At 43.6% G+C, this 24488-nt stretch overlaps 1 protein-coding gene across 3 annotated transcripts in view; it reads left to right on the top strand.

Annotated features, from left to right (window-relative positions):
- The window catches only part of AK5 (adenylate kinase 5), a 195627-nt gene that overhangs the window by 104478 nt on the left and 66661 nt on the right, over window positions 1–24488 (top strand). For all 3 annotated transcript variants that reach the window (XM_084872176.1, XM_084872175.1, XM_084872174.1), the window contains exons 7-8: window positions 2386–2476; window positions 10900–10976. In XM_084872176.1, coding sequence (XP_084728302.1) covers window positions 2386–2476; window positions 10900–10976 — 168 coding nt within the window. The remainder of the gene's footprint in view (window positions 1–2385; window positions 2477–10899; window positions 10977–24488) is intronic.

Raw genomic sequence — 24488 nt, 5'->3', positions numbered from 1 at the left:
CGCCCCGCCCCGCCCCGTATTCAGCAGAGTACTAACCAGCACAGGCATGTGAGAGAACTGCTTGAAGCAGAGGGGGAACCACCCAAAAGGAGAGCGGGAACAGTAGCTAGCGCTGACACTAGGCATGGAATGGTGCCTGTATCTCTCAGTCAGACCAGAAAGCCTCTTCACCCACCAGCACTGGGTAGAGGACTTAGAATAGTCTTGCCTCTATAGTGGGAAATAATTGACCCTAAAGTAAACATTGCTCTGTTCCAGCCCAACAAATCTTAAAACAAGAGGGTTGAGTTGTTTCTGAGTAACCAAACTACATTCCAGAACAAAGCTTAACAATATTGATAGGAATACAAAAATACCTAGTGTCCAACATGGTCAGAATGACGATGCCTGGCACTCAAAAAACTACCAGGCATGCAAAGAAACAGCAATATATGGCTCATAATAATGGGAAAAAAAATTATATTAATCAGAACTGACAGCAGATGTGAGAATTAGCAGAGAAGGACACTAAAAGCTACAGTAATTGTTTTTCAAATATTCAGATCTTAAATAGGACAAATATATTTTTTTAAAGATTCAAATCAAACACCTAGAGATGGAAAACTGCATTGTCTGAGCTGAAAGGTACCCAGGATGGAATTAGCAGTATATCCATAATAAAATACTACTCAGCAATGAAAAGAAATGAACTATGGATACAACATTGATGAATCTCAAAGTAAGTGTGCTGAGTGAAATGATCCAGAGAAAAAAGTTGCATACTGTAAAAATCTTTTTATATGAAACTAGTAGCCCTGCGCACAAATCCGTGTGCCAGTCGCTCACCAGTAGCTCACTCCTACCCTCCAGGAGCTCTCCGCCTGCTGCCCCGCCTTCCTGTAGCTTCCCCCCCATCCCCCCCCTTCCCCCAACACTCCCCTGATAGCTTGCTGCCCTGCCCCCTCCTGTAGCTCTCCACCACCCGCTGGTAGCTCGCTGCTCCACCCTCCTGCTGATCCTGGTTAAGCAATCAGTATTACACTTCAGGGCATAAAGACCATTTGCTTATTACATATTTTGCATCTGAAAGTGCAAAATAATCTATAGTTACAGAAAGCAAATCAATGATTACCTGGTCAGGGACAAGGAAGAGATTTCTAAGAGGCACAAGGAAACTTTGGAGATGATAAATATGTTCGCTATTTTGATTTTTATTATGGTTTTCTGGGCATATACAGATGTCAAAAGTGTACACTTTAAATATATGCAGTCTATTGTATATTGATTATAATTCAGGAAAGCTATTTTTAAAAACTAAAGTGGTAAAAGTATATTTAGAATAACACTGCATACAGCTTGGAAAATAGAGGACTTATATAACCGTATGTTTCCTTAAAATTTTGTAAATTTAAATCTGTAATTTTTACTACATCTACAACTATAGTGTCTGTAGACTATATCTATTGTATAGTATCTATAGTATCTAAAATTTGGTTTGGGGTTCTTTCTTTTTTGACAATACATGAGAAAAATCTTTTCCCCTAATTCTTTAAAACAACATATTTTGATGAGTATTTTTTATTTGTTCACTTATTCATTTATTCAATGAAATTATCAAGTACTTGCTAATTCCTTTTGTTTAATTTTTATTTTTTAATTCTTTATTTATTAAAGTATTACATATGAATCCTTTCCCCCAGCCCCCTGCACTGACCTCTTCCACTCATTCCCACCCTCTGCCCCAGCACATGCCCTCACCCCCCCTACTGACTGTGTCTATGGGTTAAGCTTATATGCGTACATGCAAGTCCTTTGGATGTTCTCTCACACACCCTCCTCCCCCCTGCCACAATACACTGCACCTACACACACCCTGCCTTCTTCCTGAGATTGGATGGTTTGTTCGATGCTTCTATGTCACTAGATATATTTTAGTTCATCAGTTTATGTTGTTCATTATATTCCACATATGAGTGAGATCATGTGATATTTATCTTTCTCCAACTGGCTTATTTCGCTTAGCATAATGCTCTCCAGTTCCATCCATGCTTTGCAAATGGTAAGAGTTGAATTTTTTTAATTAAAAAAAAAAAAAAAGAACTAAGAGCCAGAGATTCACATGGCAAATTTCAGTTTTCTTTTCCCCCCCAAAGCTTACTTTATAAATTAATAAAATTCTACACATTTTTAACCATAATTGATCATACTATTGCCTAATTCTGCAGTGATAATTTACTCCCTTTCTGTTTGATATGAGGTCTGACCTAAAAAGCTCTCTAAGAGCCTGTAATTCCCATCATCCTGCGTCATCAGAGATACAGTGGTGTGAGCATGCTCATTATTTTCTTGAATGAAATAATTTGTGTGTTCTTATGTTCCTAATACGTCTGTCCTGGTTTCCCCCAGTTTGATGCCGACCGAGACGAGGATGAGGTGTTCTATGACATCAGCATGGCGGTGGACAGCAAGTTATTTCCGAACAAAGAGGCTGCAGCAAGTAAGTCCCTGTGTCCTTCCAGCAACAGTCTGTCCTGATCACCGTCCAGGTGTCTGGGGCTTTGTAGTAAGATTGGAGCTCAACACATTTCTGTGAGGTTTTGAAGATGACTCTGTTCTCAGAGCTTTATACTTTCTGGTCTAAAAATCAAGGTACAAAACAAAGAGAAATGAAGGCCCTTATTGTTACTTGCCTTTTTTCCAGTCATTACACATGCAAATTAGTAGATAGTCACCATGTAGCATAAGACCTATCGATATACATAAAAGCCTAAGCAACTGTTACGATGGAATGACCGGAACAACCGGTTGCTATGAAGCATACTGACCACCAGGGGGCAGACCCTTAATGCCGATAGGGCTTGCTGGCCAACCTCCCATTCCCTTCCCCCAACCCACAAGCCCTGATCACCCAATCTGGGCCAGGCCCCGGGGTTGGAACGGGGAACCAGGGGTGGGTGGCAGTGGATATGAACCCTTTCCAAGGGGGGGCTGAGGGCCAGCTCCCTCCTTGGGGCCAGCAGCCAGCCTCCTGGGTCCCTTCCCTGTCCCTCCCCCTGGCCAGTAGGCCCTGATCGGCCTGCTGCCTGCCTGCCCCGGTGGTGGTTGGCCACCTCCCTCCAGCCAGCAGACCCCAATTGCCTGATCCAGGCCTGCTGGCCAACCTCCCGGTCCCCCCGCTCTGGCTAGCAGGTTTCAATCACTCAATCGGGGCTGGGCCCCAGGCTGGGATAAGGAACCGGGGGTGGGTGACAGTGGACACGGGTAGCAAGGAAAGGAGGAGGGGGTGAGGCAGGGAGGCAGGGAACCACAGGGTGGCAGTGCGTGGGTGGCAGTGTGCAGGTGGCGAGGAAAGGAGGAGGTGGGGAGGTGGAGAACCTGATTGGCCCTGATCTCTGGCCAGGCCTAGGGACCCCGCCTGTGCACACATTTCATGCACTGGGCCTCTAGTGTTATTATAATTGGGGGGAAAAAATCTAACCTAGCCTATGCTTTGTGCAAGAATTCAAAGTTCCAATTCCTGCAGGACTCCCTCTAGGGGTGTCGAACTCAATCAGACAAGGGGCCAAAATCTAAAATCCAGCCTAAATTGCGGGCCGAATGGTTTACTGAACAGTCATAAATTGACAATGTCATAAACTGACAGCGGAGTGCAGTGATGACAGCGCGGTGTGGGCCACATTGCAAGGCCTGGCGGACTGGATTTGGCCCGCGGGCCTTGTGTTTGACACATGTGCCCTAACCCATACACTTGTCTCCTTTGCCGAGGTTCGGAGGAGGTGGAAGGAGCCTCCTCTCGGATCTGACAGCCACTCCCCCTGACCCGCAGTCCCTGCTGTGGCCCTGCCCCTTCTCTTCCCAGTACTCTCACCCAGAAGTTTGCCATTGGAGGGTCATGCAGTGCAATCACACCCCCATAGTGGGCCGGTCTCACAGTTCTGTCCTTGACCTTCTCTCCCTCTCCTTTACTCTCTGAGTCCAGGTGGTGTCCATCTTGGCTTCAACTATCAATTCCATGCGACGACTCTCAAATCTTAGGCCCAGTCTTGATCTTTTTTTCCTCAGTTATGGCCTCAGTGGGTAGAGACCAAAAAAGTTCTAGGCTGCAGAGAAAAAGGCTAAACACTTCACATTTTAAACCATATTTAAAGCCCACTCAGAGCAGCTTTACAGAAAGGCCGGACTAAAAGGCAGGCGGTAGACCCACCGAGCACAGAGAGCTGACTCACTCAGCTGCCCACTTTTCCAATGATGTTTGCGAAAGGACGGCCTACTGCAGGGAAGGGTGCAATACTGAGAAGCACGTAAGGTCAGCTCATCAGACTGCTGCTGCTCTGACGAATGCATGACCCCGGTGCTCTTTAGGTTAATATCTTACTTAGAACTTTTATCAGACCTCCAACAACAGATATCTAACTGCCAGCTGTCTTCAGTTTGCTAAGACAGTGGGGAGAGGGGCCAATTTGGGCTGCCCCTCCCTTATAACTGCCAGCATTTTTGAGGCTTTCACGCGGCATTTTTCCAACGTGGCCTCATCCTGCAATAACGCAGCCAGGCTGGCTTCTGTGCTAAGTGGGTAAACTGCCTGAGGACAGGCTCTGTGCCCTTAATCTCCCACCTCCCCCTGACCCCCGTGCACAGTGCCCACCCTCTGCATTGGTGTGAAGGGACTCCTCTTTCCTCTCTATGTCTCTGGCTTCTCACAGAGGGTGTTTGTGCTCACGGCTCCGATTTCCCCGAGTCCCTTCCACTCCCAGGTCCTGAGAGCTGGTTTCTGCTCCAGCCTTCACAGCAGTCTGTTCTGTCTGTGTCAGCCCTCAGCGAGGGACGTGTGCCCGGGAGGGATAATGGGAACTAGAAATAAGCAATGCCACCTTCCAGGAAGCAGCCACTTCGCAGCTCCGAGCTATTGTTCTAGTTAAGGAAAGGGCCAGGGTTGCCAGATCCGGCTCTCTTTGATGAGAAAACAGGAACCTGCACTTGCAGGCAAAATCTCCAGGCTGAGGAAGGCCGGTGACTCACCCAATTAGACAGGCCTTGCCAGTGTCCTCTGCTCTGTGAATTGCCAGCCCTGGGTTTTGTTCCTTTACTCTTCCCTTCTCTCTGCCCCCTCTGCAGAGTCTCAGCTGCCCAAGGCTCTCCGATCACTTCCGTGGGAATGGCTTTCAATTCCTTTTTAAACTTTTAAAATAAAAACTATATATGTTTAAGATATGCAGCATGGGAAATGATTGCTACAGTCCAGTAGTTGACATATAGTTATCATTTTTCTGTGTGATCAATGGCACCTGAAATAAATACAAAGTTCCAGTATTCAGAGTACTGCCTACAGGCATCATGTGAACATTAAACCTGTAGACGTATGCATCCTACCGAACTGCATGTGATACAACGTTAGCCAACATCTCCCCACTCAGCCCACCAGCGTGCTCCTGGTCACCATCATGCTGCTCGGCGTCTGTGTGCTTGACTTTTTTCTATTCCACGTAGAAGTCAAATCATGCAGTTTTCCTCGTACAAGAGAGCAGGGCAAGAATGTTCCTACCTCACAGCCCACACTGGTCCTCTGTCCTCAGGGTCACCTTGGAAGTCCAGTCTTGTTCTCAGTCTCCACTGCATTCTCCAAAGGCTGTGTCGTTCCTTGCCCATCCCTGGCCTCTCCTGTCTGTCATGAACACTGTTGTTGCCATGGGAATCTTCCTAGAATGCATCTCTGATCCCCCTGCCTCCCTGACAAAAAATGAAACAAAGTAAAACTTGCAGTGACTTTCCTGCAGGCTGAGCACTAGTGCCCTTAGCATAGGGAAATACCCTTGGCTTCCCCTCGTGGTCCTGTTCCCTCTGAGCATCTCCTCTCCCCTCGCCCTCACCAGCTTCCAGCAGGGTCTCCGAGGCCTCAGGTATCTTCCTGCCTCTGGCCATTTGCACAAGTTGCTTGGGAACGCCTGGGCAAGCATGTCAAACTCGCAGCTGGCGGGCCACCTATGTATGCCTGTACTCTCCCAACTCCTAGCCCGTCCATCACCTGGTCACATCCTTCTTTGATTCTCAGGTCAAATGTGATTGCTTCAGGAAGCTTGCTCAGGCCCCATTCCAGACTAGATTAGACCCTGGAGTGGTACTCTGAACTTTTTTTTCAGGGTACTTATCATAATTGTGATTATATAATTAGAACTATGACTATTTGTTTTTTAAAAAAATCTATTTCCATTATTTTTAGAGTGCAAAGGCTTCAAAAGGACAGTGTGTGTGTGTGTCTGTGCATGCGTGAGTGTGCGTGTGTGTGTGTGTGTGTGTGTGTCCGTGGCTGTGCATGCCTGAGTGTGCGCGCGCGCGTGTGTGTGTGTGTGTGTGTCTGTGCATGCGTGAGTGTGTGTGTGTGTGTGTGTGTGTGTGTGTGTGTCCGTGGCTGTGCATGCGTGAGTGTGCGCGCGCGCGTGTGTGTGTGTGTGTGTGTGTGTGTGTGTCTGTGGCTGTGCATGCGTGAGTGTGCATGTGTGTGTGTGTGATACCCAGTGTGAATCTCACAGGAGATGGCATAGAAGGCCTTTCCCTGCTGGTCACCTCCGCTGGGCCACTCAGCTGAGTACGCCCACTTACAGCCCCCCTACATTTTCATTGGCTCCAGAGCAGAGGGTACGCTTGTGGCCCCCATGCCATAGAATGCTATTCCCTGAACCTCTGCACCCCTCCAGCCCAGCTGCAGTGTCCCCACTCCCGCAGCCCTCCATTAATGCTCCTAGTGGGGCCATGGGATCCAGCACTCAGTCCCTCTGGGCCTCAGAGAATTGTGAACAGTAAGGGCTATGAGTGTAAAGCCTGTGGCTGTCACATGGAAACGACAGGTAGATATGTTAGCGCCCCTGCTGAGGATTTGAGGAGTCCCAAGGACAGACCACATCTTACCAAACACAACTCTTCCCCGTTTCCCTAGGTCTGCTTCTGCTCTCCCTCTCTTCCTCCCTCCTTCCGCCCCTTCCCTTCTCACCCAGAACGCTCCACCCACACTAGATCCCTCGAGGAGATCACTTTTAGTCCCAAGTACTGTCCACATATTTTTCGAAAAAGAAAAAAAAGATCTTAAGTAATTCAAATGAAAAACTGTGACTAACACCTTGCACGCTTGTTGGAATCAGCGCTGGCTGCTCCACCCGGCTGGTGGGTAATGCCTGGAGCACTTACGGGGGCTTTAACGTTTTTGGAGCAAATGAAGATCAAGATCTGCAAAAGTCAGATGTCAGTGTCCTTTTATTCACTTTTCAGTCCTTTGGCATATATGTGTCCAATGCGTAGGATTTCTAAGTACGGTTCTTAGAATCGGAGAGGAAATATGCCCTACCCAAAGCTGCTTATAATTTAGTGGGAGAGACAGGACCGGGAGAGGCCGCTTTCCTCAGAGGGGCAGGTGAAGGGCTAGAGGCGTTCTATCCACCTTTCACTGCCCAGCAGCCCTGCCTGGAGGGAGCGTTTCTTTATTCGGTACTCAAAGTGGGAGGAGGACATTCCTGAAACCTCAGATTGAAGATCCACCGGGAGGAAAGCGTCTGTAGCTTTATCCCAGAAAGCAGTTCGGTTAGCCTCCTGCTACCGCTGAAGCCAATTTGTATCATCTTCCCATTACATTTAAGGAATACGACTCAGAAATAATATTTCCAAAGACCATTCTGCATCTAAAACTAGTGACACTGAGTGCTCCCTGTGGGCTTTTTATTCAAATCATATTTTTCTCTGGTGTCTATAGAAAGGATATTTTTAAAGATGAAAAGAAATCAAGAAGTTCAAAATTGGGGGAAGTGAAAGCCATACTATCACTTTTTTCAAATGTCCTAATTTTGCTCTCTTCCTTGGGTAACAAGAGAATTCATTGGAGTTGTTTAATATGCTAAATTGTCCAATGAAAGAAGGCAAAAATGCGTACATATGGCCACATTTACCTCCCTATTTTGTATGTCAAACCTTAGACTATTATTAAAGGTCTCATTTTCAGCAAACCAAGCAACCAACACAAAAGAAAATGAAAGCTATTCAGTCATTATCTGAGCTGATAATGACATCCTTTGTCTGTTGCCTTCTATAATATATTAGTACTGTACTGTTGCCAAGAGCAACAATGTGTCAAGAAATTCCTTCCCTTTATGATACAACAAAACTTCTGTCAAAAGCGTTTTATTGGGAAAGACAATCTCTTCCACCGGTTGTGGGTTAATTGTTTTTTTAAAACAAAGATCTCTTCACTCTCTCGCTGAAAACAGTTTTCTAATAATCTTGTCCCAGTTTCAGATATTAATGTGTAATATCTCCTAACTGGGCTGTGTACAAGCCCTTCCCTTTGTGCTCTTTTAAAACAACCAAAAGAACAGTTTCTAATTAAATAAAGTAAGTAGGACACGGGAACTAAAGCAGCTACATGTTTAATAAGCCTTTGTGTTCATATCATACTGCTCACTTCCTATGAATCGCTGTAAATAAGCTATGTGAGATGAGGGTGTCATTTGAGTGCCTATCTCCACTTCCACTAGGCAGTGGTGGGTAATAGCCAGACTATGGAAGTAGTGAAAACCAAATGACACCGCCATCACCTGGAACGATGCTGTCACTAGCAGCCCCTTGGTTGTCACCGGCTGGAGGGACACTCCTCGATTCTACTTCCAATTCTTCCTTTTCTGCAGCCACCCAGGGACCCATCTCATCATCAGCCATTCATTTTCTCAGAATGTAGAGGAGACGGCAGGTCCTCCAGGTCCTCTCCTACTGAGTGCAGGAAGGAAAGATCAGTTATATAGCCATTGGGATGGCTCCTGCTTAAAATTTGGAGTCAGTGGATGTGTAGGAGGGGACTGTGATTTCTGTCCTTTTCACTTTCTGCAGGACCTGGGCCAAGTTATTTGACTTCTCCGCACCTCATGTTTCTCTTTTCTAAAATGAGGAGGAGGACGTCTGTGAAATACTGGTTCAGAAATGTCTGTGCTCTTATCATGGAAAAATAAGGCGTTCCACTTCTGACATATTCCCTGCCTCACACACATACATGCAAACTGACCTTTACTGGTAAACTGGGCCTTCAGACAGTCAGGTATCTTGGCCCTAAGGTACACTGTATACAAAAATAGAGGTACAGTGCATGAATCCGTGAATGGGTGGGGTCTGGCCAGCCCGCCCCGATGGGAACCCATTGGGGGTGGGGCCAGCTGGGGGGAGGAGCTGCAGGAGGGCTCCAGGGAGTGTCCGGCCCATCTCCTTCAGTCCTGATCAGCTGGACCCCCTCAGCAAGTTAACCTACTAGTCAGAGCATCTGCCCCCTGATGATCATTGCATGTTAGAGCAAGCAGTTGAGCATCCTTAGCATATTATTAGCATATTACACTTTGATTGGTTGAACAGATGACCAGACACTTAGCATTATTAGGCTTTTATTATGTAGGATTTTATTTGAAAAATACCAAAAGCAAAAAGAGAGAACAAAAACACCAGACACACAAAAATATAAAAAGTATATGTTATAATGCCACTTTTAAAAATTATATATGCATAATCAGATTTTTGTGTATCACCTCTCTAGTCTCACTTTGTTAATAGCGTGTGGCACATAGTCTTCCACACCCCTCCTCGTGAGCACCTTATTAACCACGGAATTGTCAAGGGCCTACCACGGTGCCCCACACACCTACGCGACTCTCAGTAGCAGCCCTGCAGTTAGCTACTTTTCCAAAATGGTTCAACGGGTCAGTTATATCCCTTTTGAAAACTTTCATCATCCATAAAAACTTTTTAAAGATACAAACAATAAACAGTAGCGTGACTGCTTAGTACTTAGTCTGGTCAGCAGCAGGGCTAATGCTGAGAAGAGTTGAGGAAAACACTATGCGAGGACCTACCTAGATTCTCTTTACAGAAAAAGTGTGAGAGCAGCCTCTCCAGAGAGGTCCATGCCTGAGATGTTTTCATCAAAAATCGATCTTCATTCAACATTACTCATTGCATATTGTGGCCAGGAATTATTTGGCAAGGCCAAGTTTAAAATTTTCTAAACATGGAGTCGTTTATTTCCTTACAGGATGCATAGCATTTTATGGGCAGCTCTGACTTCTATCTTTCTGGTTAATTAGATGATTTCTACAGGGATGGAAAAAGTAGGCTTACCAGGGGTTCGGAGGTGCATTTATTCTTGTATTACTGGTTATCTACTGGTTTGTATGACTCTGTAGACCTACTTTTGCCCACCCCTGCATTTCGCAGCAGGAGAGAGTCGCCGGAAGAGAATGATGAATCAGTTGTGCTCCAGGAGCCCCATTATGAGCCTTTGGGGGCCGTTGGGTAGGCAATTCAGTGTAACCTGTGGACCAGGGAGGGAAGATCCTATTAATACACTAAGTTGACCTGATTTTTCTCACCTTCAGAGACATGGGGGATGCAAAGGCTGAAGGGAAAACTCAGGTTCTCATGGACCAAGCAAATCCAGTATATCTTATTCCTGGGAACCCTTGCTCTTCTCCCACTCTGGACTTGGCTCATGTTCCCTCCACCTCAGTGTCTATCCCACACCCCTAAACTGCTTTCCTCTGGGACAACCCTATTCACCCGCACAGTTCAGGCTCATGGATTGGTTCCTCATGAAGGATCCCACCTCCACCAGCACCTCCACTACAGGCGGACGTAGCCCTCTCTTTTTGGTTCGTGAACCTTGCTATCGACAAATCCAGCTCCTTCTCAAGTTTGTCTTCTTCTTAAGGGTGGAGACAGTGTCCACAGCGTCTGCATTTTCTGTCTACAGGCCAAACAGTGCCTGGCAGGTGGGAAGAGTCTAGACATGTTTGTAAATTTAATGTAATCGGGAGGACAATATGGAATCCTAGTGGAAGATTGTTTGCACTCGAAACGTACATGGACAGCCTCCTTAGGTCATCTTCTTTGTTCTAATCTTAGGTTCAGGTGACCTTGATTCTTCGATGATGTTGGACTCTGGAGAGATGGCTGACACAGGATCTGATTATGAAGACCAGGTAATTAAAATCTAAACACATTTCGCTGTTTAAGTAGCTTTAATTTCAGCCTTTGTTAATGTTTCATGAAAATTAGAATTACAAATCACTTTGAGAAATGTTTACAGTAGCATATATCCCATAATAAATCGTAGTAGCCTACAGCTTTCACTCATTAAATTCGGTACTTTAGCTTGTCCTTATCCACAGTTATAAAATGGCAATAAATTAAGAAAAGGTTTGTGGTCAAAAGTTGCAATCGATAGAAATGAGGTTACCAGAGTTATCTTGCCCAAGAATTTGCCTGTATCTCTATCACTTAATCCATAATAAACCAAAGATATTTATTAAGCACTGGCTACAGGTTTGGGGATCTGCTTTTCTATGCCTAACTTTGTGAAAGGGACTGGCTGATGGCCAAGGACAATTCAGCCAGGGAGTTAAATATGTTTTCTATTGGAATAAAAGCAAAGAAATTTATCTGGGTCATTTTCTTCTCGGCAGAAGAACTTTCCCTACTGCTATATTTTAATCTTCCAAGATAGGTGGCAGATGATCCAATCCTCTCATCAGGCCTTGCTTTTTTTTTTAAAAAAAAAAAAAAAAAAAAAAAGGGTAATGTCCAAAAATCCCTCCCACCTCTCGCCAATGCTCCTCTGCAATGGCTGAGCGCCAGGTGGACATGTGCTGGGATTTCTTCCCATCTTCAACTAATACACCTATGTCTCCAATAAAGCAGGTGGGGCTGGCCACTGTTCAGACTTAATGGCTGGCTACACATTTCACGTACATATGCAGAAGCTATTTTCACAAATGTTAAGTTCCCTTTCCTTATATCACAAAGCAAGAAGTTATTGATGAGCCACATAATGGTGCATACTTATTATATATTTTAGCATTTATTAGGCGCTTAATACATACTAAACACTGTGCTAAGTTTCTTCATTTGATTATCTCACTAATTCCTCACTACCTCTTTGGGAATCAAGAATTATTACCTTTAGTTCATAGACAAGAAAATTAAGCAAAGAGTGATTTGCTCACAGGTTTCACCGTGGGGAGGTAAACTTCAAGCGCATTCCCTGCCTCCTTTCTTAGTTCCAAATGCTACCCATTCACTGATATATTTTTGGAGCCTTTTCAGTTGGTAACCGTTAAGATCTCAGCAGAGGCACACACCAGACAACCACTATTGAAGACGAGTTCACAATCCAAAATTACAGGTGGCACAAAGAAAAAACCATAACAAGAAATCCAGCTGGTTCAACAAATGAAAGACTTCATACCCCAAAAACTAGAGATAACAGGAAAGTCTGAAAGAAATGTTAATGTTGGAATGTTTTTTAAATATATATTTTTATATTGATTTCAGAGAGGAAGGAAGAGGGAGAGAGAGATAAAAACATCAATAATGGCCCCTCCTGCATGCCCCCTACTGGCCATGTGCCCTGACTGGAATCAAATCATGACCTGGTTCACAGGTCGACACTCAGCTGGATCAAAAAGGTTTTTTTTTTACATGTGACTTCCAAAGGGAATATGGATGGGAAGGAAAAGAGCATGAGGAAAACTGACCTGCTCTTAATTGTACATTACCTCTTCTCATTCGTTTGACATTCCCATCTCCCTACACGCAAGAAAGCTGGAAAACAGAGCTTACTCAGTGTCCAGGAAGAGAGAGATCCATTCCGTGAGCTCTGAGCCAGCCTGGGCCACAAAACTCTTGCCCCCAGTGTATTGCTCTTTTGGTGCTCCTCATATGTGCCCTCGTTCGTTCTTGGTTTCCTCATTGGACTCCTCTCTGTCAGTTCATTATGTCAATGTGGGTGCTCCAGCCCCTTCACGCCTCGTTGCACACGTTGTTTTGAGAAGCGCAATCATAGCCATGGTTTCGGATATGTCTACCTGCTAAACAGCAACGGTTGGATTTCCCATGTGCATCTCAAAATCAACACATCCAAAAACAAACTCACCATCTTCCCCCACAAAATCTCTTCTTCCTTCTATTTTCCCTATTTCTGTGAGTGATACCACCATTCCCCCAGCTGCCCACGCCAGAAACCAGGGCAACCTCCTCACCTTCTTCCTTTCTCTGTCTCCCTACGTCAGTTTGATCAGAAGCCGGCCAGTTTTGTGCAAGAACTGCTCCTCATCTCTTCAGGCCCCCCCCGCGCCTGGTTCACACCCTCAGCCTTCCTCCATGGGACCCTGAGACAGTGTCCTAACCACTGTTCCCTCCCAGGCTCCTTGCCCATCACATTCATATTTCTGAAAAGCAAAGCCAGTCTTGATAGCATTCTACTGCCTAAAACCCTCTGGACTTCTCATTAAGGTCAGAATGAAAATAAAACCCCTGACCACATGCATCGGAATCTTCAGATTAGAATCTGACCACCTACATCCGTCCCCCAACTCATCCCTTGCTAATCTTCAAAACAGACTGAATGCTCCGGCCACACCAAGCCTTTTACAGTTCCCCCACATGGGCTGTGCTTTGCACAGTCCTTTTCCTCCATCGCCTCTGCCCCAGATAACCCCGGCTCCTGCTTCTTCAGGACCAGGCTTCTCCTTGGGGAGCTCTTCTCTTGTCCTCCTCAAGGAGCCCACAAAACCCTGTGTTGTCTATTCTCCTGTATTGCAGGGACTCTGTTCTGCTCTGAGTGTCTAAAAGTTATCCTTATTTGCAGACGACATGATATTGTATATAAAAAACCCAAAAGACTCCATTAAAAAACTAATTGGCTTAATAAATGAATTTGGCAATGTAGCAGGATACAAAATTAACACCAAGAAATCTATGGCATTTCTATACACCAACAGTGAGTTTATAGAAACAGAGACTAAAAAAGCAATTCCATTTACCATCGCACCAAAAAAATTAAGATACCTAGGAATAAACTTAACTAAGGAAGTAAAGGACCTATACGCGGAAAACTACACGACACTGAAAAAAGAAATAGAGGAAGATGTAAACAGATGGAAGAACATACCATGTTCATGGATTGGTAGAATCAACATCATCAAAATGTCCATACTTCCTAAAGCAATCTATAGGTTCAATGCACTCCCCATTAAAATACCAACGGCATATTTCACTGACCTAGAAAGAACTCTCCAAAAGTTCATTTGGAACAATAAAAGACCCCGAATAGCCACAGCAATCCTGAGAAAGAAGAGTAAAGTAGGAGGTATCTCAATACCAGACTTCAAGCTGTATTACAAAGCCACTGTTCTCAAAACAGCCTGGTACTGGCACAAAAACAGACATATAGATCAATGGAATCGAATCGAGAACCCAGATATCAACCCAAATCACTATGCTCAATTAATATTTGACAAAGGAGGCACAAATATACAATGGAGTCAAGACAGTCTCTTCAATAAATGGTGTTGGGAAAATTGGTCAGATACATGCAAAAGAATGAAACTAGGTCACCAACTTACACCATACACAAAAATAAACTCAAAATGGATACAGGACTTAAACATCAGACGGGAAACCATAAAAATACTAGAAGCATTCACAGGCAACAAAATCTCAGACGTATGCCAAAAGAACTTCTTCACTGATACTACCCCTAGCGCAATGGAAGCTAAAGAGAAAATAAACAAATGGGACTACATCAAAATAAAAAGCTTTTTTACAGCAAAAGAAACCATCATCAAAACAACAAGAAAACCCACGTGTGGGAGAACATATTTGCAAATGTTACCACTGATAAAGGTTTAATCTCCAACATCTACAAACAGCTTATACAACTAAATAAAAGGAAGATGAATGATCCAATTAAAAAATGGGCAATGGACCTAAATAGAATATTTTCAAAAGAAGACAGAAGGAAGGCCAAAAGGCACATGAAAACATGCTCAAAGTCACTAATTATCCAAGAGATGCAAATCAAAACAACAATGCGGTACAATCTCACACCTGTCAGTATGGCCAACATCAACAAATCAACAAACGACAAGTGTTGGCGAGGTTGCAGAGAAAAAGGAACCCTCGTGCACTGCTGGTGGGAATGCAGACTGGTGCAACCACTGTGGAGAACAGTGTGGAGTTTCCTCAAAAAACTGAAAATGGAACTCCCATTTGACCCAGTAATCCCACTTCTAGGAATATATCCCAAGAAACTAGAAACACCAATCAGAAAGGATATATGCACCCCTATGTTCATAGCAGCACAATCTACAATAGCCAGAATTTGGAAACAGCCTAAGTGTCCATCAGCAGATGATTGGATCCAAAAACTATGGTACATCTACACAATGGAATACTATGCTGCCATAAAAAAGAAGGATTTCTCATCATTTGCAGCAACCTGGATGGAATTGGAGAACATCATGCTGAGTGAAATAAGCCAATCAATGAAAGAGAAACACCACATGACCTCACTCATTTGTGGATAATAAAGAACATTATAAACTGATGAACCATAAGATAGATATAGAGACAGTATATCAACAAGTAGACTGTCAAATTACAGCGGGGAGGGGAGGAAGATCTGGGGGAGATAATAGATCAACCGAAGGACTTGTATACATGCATATAAGTGCAACCAATGGACACAAAACTCTGGGGAGGGAGGGGATGTGTGGGAGGGAGGGAGGGGGTCAAAAAAAAAATCAATAAAATATATTTAAAAAAATAAATAAAAAAAATAAAATAAAATAAAATAAAATAAAATGCTGCCACACAGCCTGGTACACAGCAAGTGTCCAGTAAATGTCCATTACTTTAAAAGCTGATGAAAATGATTTCTAGTTCTTCTACTTAATATGGGATTTTTCTGATAACGCGCTAACACTTTTGAGCCTGGGTTTCCTCTTCTAGAAAATGATAGTGATGACTCCACCGAGAATTACTGTTGAGGAAAGTAGGGAATGCAGGTTACCTCATTCAGAACAAATACCCCAAAAGTGTGAACACCCTTTTTTTGTCTTGCTCCAAACTCGACTTAGACTGAACTTTCTGTGGGTGGCAGAGGCCTCCGTAGCTTCAGCTGGATGAATGCTAATTGTCTGAACACTCCTGGATTCCATCCCGCACGTAGGTGCTTAGAAGTCACCACTCTTCCCTAACAACAAGTAAGAAGCTGAACAAACTGAAAAATCCACAATTCTCAGGTCTGCTAGAGAAGTGAGGCCACTAGGCAAACCACTACACCAAAACCCGGCAAGAAGGCAGACTCAGAGAACCACACCCCTGGGAGCAGAAACCCACAGACAAGGATCTCCGCAGGAGCCAGTGCCCTGGAAACCCAGCCCTCACTGACAAACTGCCGGAGGCTCCTGTGGGCAGGTCTGAGAGTTGAAAACTCCAGGAAGCCCAGGCAGAGAGGCCCCCTACACTCCTGTGAGCTTCACCTCCGGGAACTTGACCAGGTCCCCACAGTAAGTGTCCGAGAGAAATCTCCTTGTGCTTCCGGCTGCGGGAGGGTGGAAGGAGCCTTTTTCAAAATACCCAGAGCACTCTGTCCTTCCTAACAAGGGCTGCTCTCAGGAGACCTCAGCTGCTGGGGCTTCATCGGAGCCTAACCACCTCGGAGAAAGGCAATACCAACTCCCTCCACCTCCAGCCATTCTGCCCCGCCTCATGGGGAGAAACTAAGAAGCAGTGGGGAGGTGTGCAGCAGAGGGACACAGGCTCACCAGGGGGCTGAGACCTAATCTCAGGACTGCATGCCCTTCATAGAGCACTTGCCATCCTCCCCACAACTTCCCACCACACGACTAACCCTTTATTTACTGCTGTGCCTTTTACCTAGCGCCGTGGACGGCAAACTGCGGCTTGTGAGCCACATACAGCTCTTTGGCCCCTTGAGTGTGTCTCTTCCACAAAATACTATGGCCTGGACAAGTCTATTTTGAAGAAATGGCATTGGAAGAAGTTTAAGTTTAAAAAATTTGGCTCTCAAAAGAAATTTCAATCGTTGTACTGCTGATATTTGGCTCTGTTGACTCATGAGTTTGCCGACCACTGCCCTAGTGCATCGTGTCCAGCTTCCAACAAAAAATGACAAGACATATTCAGACGTGAACGCACAGTCTGAGGAGACTGAACCAGCATCAGAACAAGAGCCAGATATTCAACTTATCAGAAAAAGAGTTTTGCTTTGTTTTAATAAACTTTGGTTAATATGCTAAGGGCTTAGTTGGAAAAAGTAGACAATATACAAGAACAGATGGATAATGTAAGCAGAGAAATGGAAATTCTAAAAAGTCTCAAGAAATGCGAAGGATGAAAAACACTAACAAGTGAAGAATGCCTTTGATAGGCTCATGAATGGATTGGAAATGGCTGAGGAAAGAGCCTCTGAGCATGCAGATATGACAATAGAAACTTACAAAACTGAAAGGCAAAGAGAAAAAAAGCCTGGGAGAAAAAAAAGAACAGTGTATTGAAGAAATGTGGGGCAATGACAAAAGGTGTAATATACCTGTGTAATGGGATTACTCTAAGGGGAAGAAAGAAAGGAAGAGAAGAAATATTTCAAGTAATAATAACTGAGAATTTCCCCAAAATTAATGGCAGGTACCAACTCACAGATACAAGAAGCTGAGAGAACACTAAGCAGGATAAACATTTTTTTTTTTAAAATTACACCTAGACATATCATATTCAAACTGCAGTATGTCAAAGAAAAGAAGCCAGAGGGAAAAAATTGCTTTTCTTTAGAGAAGGAGAAATAAACGCTTTCTCAGACAAAAATTTGTTGCCTTGTAAGAAATGTTTAAAGAAATCATTTGGAGAGAAGGAAAAGGATACCAGCCAGAATTCAGACAAAGAAAGGAAAAGTACCAGAGAATGTATAAGTGAAAGTAAAAAAAAAAAAAAAAAAAAAAAAAAATCTTTTATTTTTCTTATTCTTAATTGCTCTAACAGACAGCAGTTTGTTCAAAACAGTCGTAGCGACAATATATTTGATGGCATGTGCTTAAGTATAAGTGGAAGGAATTACAGCTATTCTGCAAGGGACAGTAGGGGGAATTAGGAATATTCTGTTATTAACATAAAGGGCCAGAGAAAGATACACCATGCTAACACTTATCAAAAGACAGCAGGAGTAACTATATTAATTTTAGACAGAGCAGACTCCAGAGTAAGTGACATTATATAAGGATAAAGGGATCAGAACCCCCAAAAGACATACAATCCTTAATGTATATGCCCCTAACGACAGTATCTCCAGGCTCATGTCCACCCACATCCTTAATCTCATTTCTCATCTCTCCTGGGACCTTGCTTTGTTAATGTGCCTTGCTTTCTCTCTCAAACCTCTCATCCTCAAAGTATCTTTCTTTTCTGTCTGCCACCCCATCAACTCCACTTGGAAGAAAGAAAAAGCCATGAACAGTGCCAAGTGTTACAGAAATGTCAAATGGGAGACTCTTTTTCTCTCACTTTCCTACAACACCAAATTGGGGAAAGAAAAGCCAGCTCCCATGATTCTGTGTTCTCGCCTCCCATTTTGCCTAATAAACCAGCTTCTGCCTGCTCTGTTCCCTGAAGAGACCATTAAAAATCATCTCGTTACTGTCACATCAGGAGGGTAGGTCTCAGTTCTTACAATGTCTGCACCCAGGACACTGGAGGCACTTTATGCTTTCTCAAAACTCTTGATTCTTCTCCTCCCCTCAACATGTTTTTTCTTTTCCTGCCTTCCCCTTAAAATGTGTGTTCACCAAGTTTCATCATAGGCCCTCTTCTCTCCCTACACCAATGCTTCATCTATGCCCATGCCTTCAACTTTATTAATGTGCTTATCCATTCAACTGATATTGAGAATATTTGATGTGCCAGGCTCTGTATAAGGTACTGGGAATATAATGTAAGCAAAAGAAGGCACAGTTCCTACTCTCCTGGAGCTTATAGTAGAAATAGATAATAATAAAATAATCACATAAATAAATATGTAATTAAGACTGTGTTCAGGGCTTGGGGGAAAGTACTTAGTGCAATGTGTAGGTGTGGTGAATAAGAGGTAACCAGGGATATGCAACAAAGTGAGATAACAAGAAAGTATTGGGGGTCAAATGGGGTGGTTGGAAAAAGGAAATAGTGTGTAGAAGCAGGAAGAAGCATGGCATCTGAAAGGCCAGTGCAGCTGGAGTGCTCCATAAGGGGAGGTGGTGTGAAAGGAGCCTGGAGATTAGGTCTCTGTAGACCCAGTTTAATATTTATCCTAAGAGCAGTGCGAAGCCTTGAAGAGTTATGTTTTGGAGAAGGGAGGCAAGAGGGTGTGTCAACATTTTATTTGTGGTAGTTTGTTTGTTTGTTTGTTTTTTGTTTTGGGGGGCTTTTTTGTTGTTGTTTTTTTAATGTATGGCTTCAATGTGCACAGCACTTTGGAGGGGGACAGGAATACATCTAGGGAGGCCAGTGGGAAGCTGCAGTGGCCCAGACAAAAGATCGTGGATGCTGCATTGCAGCAGAGCAGTGGTGGAGGAGATGAACCGAAAAGGATGTATCTGAGAGGGACTTGCGAGGCAAAATCAGCAGGACTTCATGTTGGAATGGATATGAGAGCCAAGGGAAAGTGAGGAAACACACATTCCATAAGGGAAGAGCACAGGTTTGATTTTAGACATGCTGAGTTCCATGGGCCTTAACCCATCCAAATGGAGAATTCGAGTGAACACTTAAACATACAGGTCTGGTGCTTAGAGGGAAGATCTAGTTGTTGGTGAGCTGCTGAATACGGTAGAAGCTGAAGCTGTAAGTGAAGATACAGTCCTTGGAGAAAGAGAAAACATTGAGAAGAGGATCCATAGCTGAGCACTGAGGAAACCTAAAGGCTGTGTGGAGGAAGATGAGGCAGCAAGAAAGATGTGGAAGAAGCTGACAGAGAGGAGGGAAATCAGTAAAATGTGGGGGTCCCAAAAACCAAAGAAAACTGTATTTCACTGAGTAGAGAGTGTCAAATATTGATGAGATGAGGAAGAGGGAGATTGGAAAATGGGCATTGTATTGTATATAGAAATATGGAGGAAATTGTGGACCTTACAGAGGGCTGCTGGGGGAGGTTATCTTCCTTTGTTTTTTGTTTGTTTGCAATGGAAGATACTCCATGTTTAAAAATTCATAGGAAGGATCCACCCACTACAGAGAAGGAGAACATACAGCAGAGAAGAAGATTTTTCGAAATGCAGGAGGGCTAGATTCTAAAGCACAGGGAGAAAGGACCACGTGTGGGTTATAACAAGGAAGACGGATGGGATGGGTTTGCCTGTGTAATGGTGGGAAGTTGTGAATTCCTCTTCGATGATTTCCAGAGACAGTGCTGGCCATTAAGAGTGTGAGGTTTGGCTGAAACCGGTTTGGCTCAGTGGATAGAGCATCGGCCTGCGGACTAAAGGATCCCAGGTTCGATTCCAGTCAAGGGCATGTACCTTGGTTGCGGGCACATCCCCAGTAGGGGGCGTGCAAGAGGCAGCTGATGGATGATTCTCTCTCGTCGATGTTTCTAACTCTCTATCCCTCTCTCTTCCTCTCTGTAAAAAATCAATAACATATATATTTAAAAAAAAAAAAGAGTATGAGGATTGAAGTAAGTGGAGGGTTGTGTTGTGGAACCAGCTGAGCGTGGACTCAGGAAACAACAGAGTAGGCAAGCAGTCCAAGAGCCCATTTGATGTTAGTGCCTCAAGATTTACATTGACCAAGTGGTCCTTTTCATTTCTTTTTTCCCGTTCATTTAGTGAACATTTATTTTAACTTAACTTCCACTGTGATACTTCAGCTTCTACCTCAAGAAATATTACATTTAGCCAAAACATGTGTTGGCCTGTATTTGTAAAGCTGATTAACACGGTGACATTCCCAAAGCGGTATCTTTGAGTAACATAGCACTGATCATAATTTGGGGACTTACCAAGTTGTACCTGATACACTGAGTCCAGTTCTGATGGGAAAGTCAGGTTTTTATGACTAGTCCTACAAGGCCTGGCTGAAGCTGGGAAGCTGGAGTAGCCAGGTTTCCTTCTCAGCACTTGCAGGTGGTGGTGAAAAGTATTGGGGGCCTATTGGGAAAATGAAAGCAGGGGTGTTGTAAAGGGACTGAGAAGAGAAAGATATAAGTCTAGCTGTTCCCAACACTAAAACAAAAATAGCTGGTGCAGGCTCAGGAAGCCAGCCCTTCCCGACTGTCTCCAGTGGCCATGGGCAGCCGGGAGCTAATTGAATCTATAAAAGAAAGACAAGACCCATTTTTAAACCTCATAAGTTAATAAGAAATGTTTTCGCCATTCTTGATTGAAAAGTCTGGAATGTCCTTCTTATTTTCAGTGTAGGTATTAAATATTAAACAGTGACATTAAGTTGGAAAAGGTCATATGAGCTCATTTGTATGTGGGATGTAAAACAGAAAGCAACAAACAAACTCACAGACACAGACCATAACCATGGTTATCAAAGGAGAGGGTAGTGGAAGGAAGGTGAAGAAAGAAAGGGGGGGAAATATATGACAGAAGGAGACTAGGCTTTGGGTGGTAGCACATAAATATAGACAATGTATCATAGAATTGTACACTTGAAACTTGTATAGTGTATTAACCGATGCCACCCCAATAATTTTAATTTAATAAAAACCAGCAATATTATATCGCTTAAGTTATCATTTTGAGCCAAGAGTTTGACATATTTCCACACTTGAAGACATGGAGGTAAATGCCTCATCATTATGCACATCTGCCATGCACTGCCACAGGACTGTAAGAGAAATCTTTGCAAAGGAAATAAGAACTGATCGTATTTTTTATTTCAAAGCAATCAGATATACATGTACTCCAGGAGTAAAAACATGAACAGGACTGATCAGTAAAGACTGTTTGCTTTTCTCTTTTCAAAAACCCTATTATTCTTGCAGCTGATTTCATAAGCTTCTATGACATCTTATTAACTAGAATAACTTGAATGCCCTGTCATTTTGAAGGCAAAATGAAACTGTTTGTGATAACACAATAGTGTCACTGCCTTATGAAGGGAAGGAAATAGAACTCGTGTGTGACCTGTCATCTAATGAGCCTGGAGCCTTAAGAACGGGAAACTGTTGTCAATGGAAAACCAAATGACCTCCTGGGATTATGAGGTATTTGCAGAAGTAAGGGTGGGGAGTGCACAAAGCAAGCACAGACTTCCGAGACTTAAATGGGAGTTAGCAGAAGAGGGGCGTAATGAGGTTGCCCTCTGCTCCTTCAAGTAGTTGCCAAGGAGCAGAGTTACCATTGTCCACCTACTGGTGAGTTCTTTCTATTTTTATGGGGTTTCAAGTCATTTATATCCTTATTTCCATTGTCATGTTGAATCCACACTTTTATTAGGGATGGTGTTGTGGTTTGAGTTCTAGTACTGCCACTTTGTCACATCACTGATTTCTCTAAGCCTTAGTTTTCAAATCTATAAAATGAAGAAAATAATGTGAAGATCTAGAGCTGGTTCCTATCAAGGCATATTAGCAAATGTAAAGCACCATACATACAGTTATACAAAGTTTAACATGTAATAAAAGCCTAGGTGGTGTCATGCCCTTGTGCAATGCCTTTGCACAACATCATTACAAGATGGCCACCCCCTCACGTTGTCACAAGCTGGCTGCCGTAAGATGGCCATCACAAAATGGTCACCACAAGATGGCTGGCAGGGGAAGGCAGTTGGGAGTGATTGGGCTGGCAGGGGAGCAGTTAGGGGGCAATCAGGGTGCCAGGCAGAAGTGGTTAGGGGCAATCAGGTAGGCAGGCAGGCAAGCTGTTAGGAGCCAGCAGTCCCAGATCGTGAGAGGGATGTCCAACTGCTGATTTAGGCCCAGTCGGGATCAGGCCTAAACCAGCAGTTGGATATCCCTCAATGGGTTCCAGATTAGAAAGGGTGCAGGCTGGGCTGAGGAACACCCCCCTTCCATGTACAAATTTTGTGCACTGGGCCTCTAGTTTACTATAAGTGTGTCATATCCTCTTTTTCAATGTAGATAGAAAATATAGAACAACAGGTTTTCAACTTTAGGACCTCTCTTCAAAATAACTTAAATAATAGCACAGAGCTGAAGAAAATAATAAAATAGTGAAAATAAAGAATTTTCTTGGGATTCCGGTACCATCGTGAAAACTTTCCTTACTTTTACCAGCATTTGTTTCTATTTCCATGATAGCAGTTGTCACAGGGATTGTGGCTATTTGTGTTCATGTCTTTCTCCCCCGGTAGATTATACCGAAGGGAACGGCCAATGCTCTCTCCTCTATAATTTCTCAAACCCCTGCACAATGCTGGACAGAGTATAGGATGGCAATTCAGAAATATTCTCTCTATAAAATGAATAAAGAAGAAGCTCAAAGGGAAGTATAGGAAGAAGTCTGACATTCTGCAAACTGAAAATGAAGGACAAGGAATAAAAGAAATGTACATGGCAATGATAAGAAAATTACTATTTTTTTTAGCAAGAGAAAATAACCAAATTTAATGCATACCTATGTATGGGAACTCCACATATATGCGAGCCAGAGACCCACATGCAAGAAAGGTTCTAGAAAATTATTTTTAATTTACATGTCTTCAAAGGAGGGTAGCTAGGGTGTGGAAGAATCCAAAAACTATCCCACAAGAGGTGGTTAAAGGATCAGGAAATATCCTAGGGAAGGCCATGTTTTTCTGACCAGGCTCCTGCTGGCCTGTGCTCACCTTGGTTTGTGGTCTTAAGCTCTGTTCCCACTGCCTTTTGCACAGCCCCTGACTCATGCTTCGTAATTAACTATTCAATGAAGCAATTCCATAAGGGACTGTATTATAGAGGAGGGAATTAGATTTCTGCTTTATTTTGTAAGAGAGAAGTGGGCTCTGGAGGTGGGAATTACAAAGAGATGGAATTCAGATCAATATATAAGGAGTTTCCTAAGGAGTGTTAACCAGTTGACTACCTCGTGGAAGATATTCAAATTCTAGGTCACCAATCCTCAGGGATGTTTATAAAAACCAGGGATTTCTGTGGCTAGGAAAATTATATGCCTCCTTTTCCACCTCCTTGTCTGTTTGTTTAAGAAGAGCCAAGGTGTGTGTGTGTGTGTGTGTGTGTGTGTGTGTGTGTGTAACATCATCTCCCACCACCACTATCACACAAATATCTAAATGTCACCCCCACTAACCTGCTTTAGTTCCTGAATCCCAGCCCTGGAGAATCTAAGGGAGTCAGGAGTGGGGGAGCTATTATTATATCCCTAGAAGTTATCTCTCAGTCTTTCACCATTAACTTATATCATTGAACCCAATGGAACTAACTGCAGCTGAGTAGCATTTTCATCATCTTAGAACATTGTTAATAAAACAGTCCTTTTCAGACTTCAATTCAGGCCAGTAAAAATCACTGAACTATCAAATATCAAAAATCGTAAGAGTTTTTTTCTTAAGGATAACCTGCTAGGAGGAGTAGAAATATGTTCCTTGTCGGCCATTGACCCTGAAAGAATTCATTATCATCAAGCAGAGGTACTGGTGCACAGGGCACTACAGTGGACAAAACCCTGGGCTGGCAGTCAAACTGCCTGGAT

The sequence above is a fragment of the Pipistrellus hanaki genome (genome assembly GCF_964339955.1).
Source record: "Pipistrellus hanaki genome assembly, chromosome: 2".
NCBI classification, from domain to species: Eukaryota; Metazoa; Chordata; class Mammalia; order Chiroptera; family Vespertilionidae; genus Pipistrellus; species Pipistrellus hanaki.
Note: the sequence above shows the minus strand (reverse complement) of the source record. Positions and strands in the feature narration are given on the sequence as shown.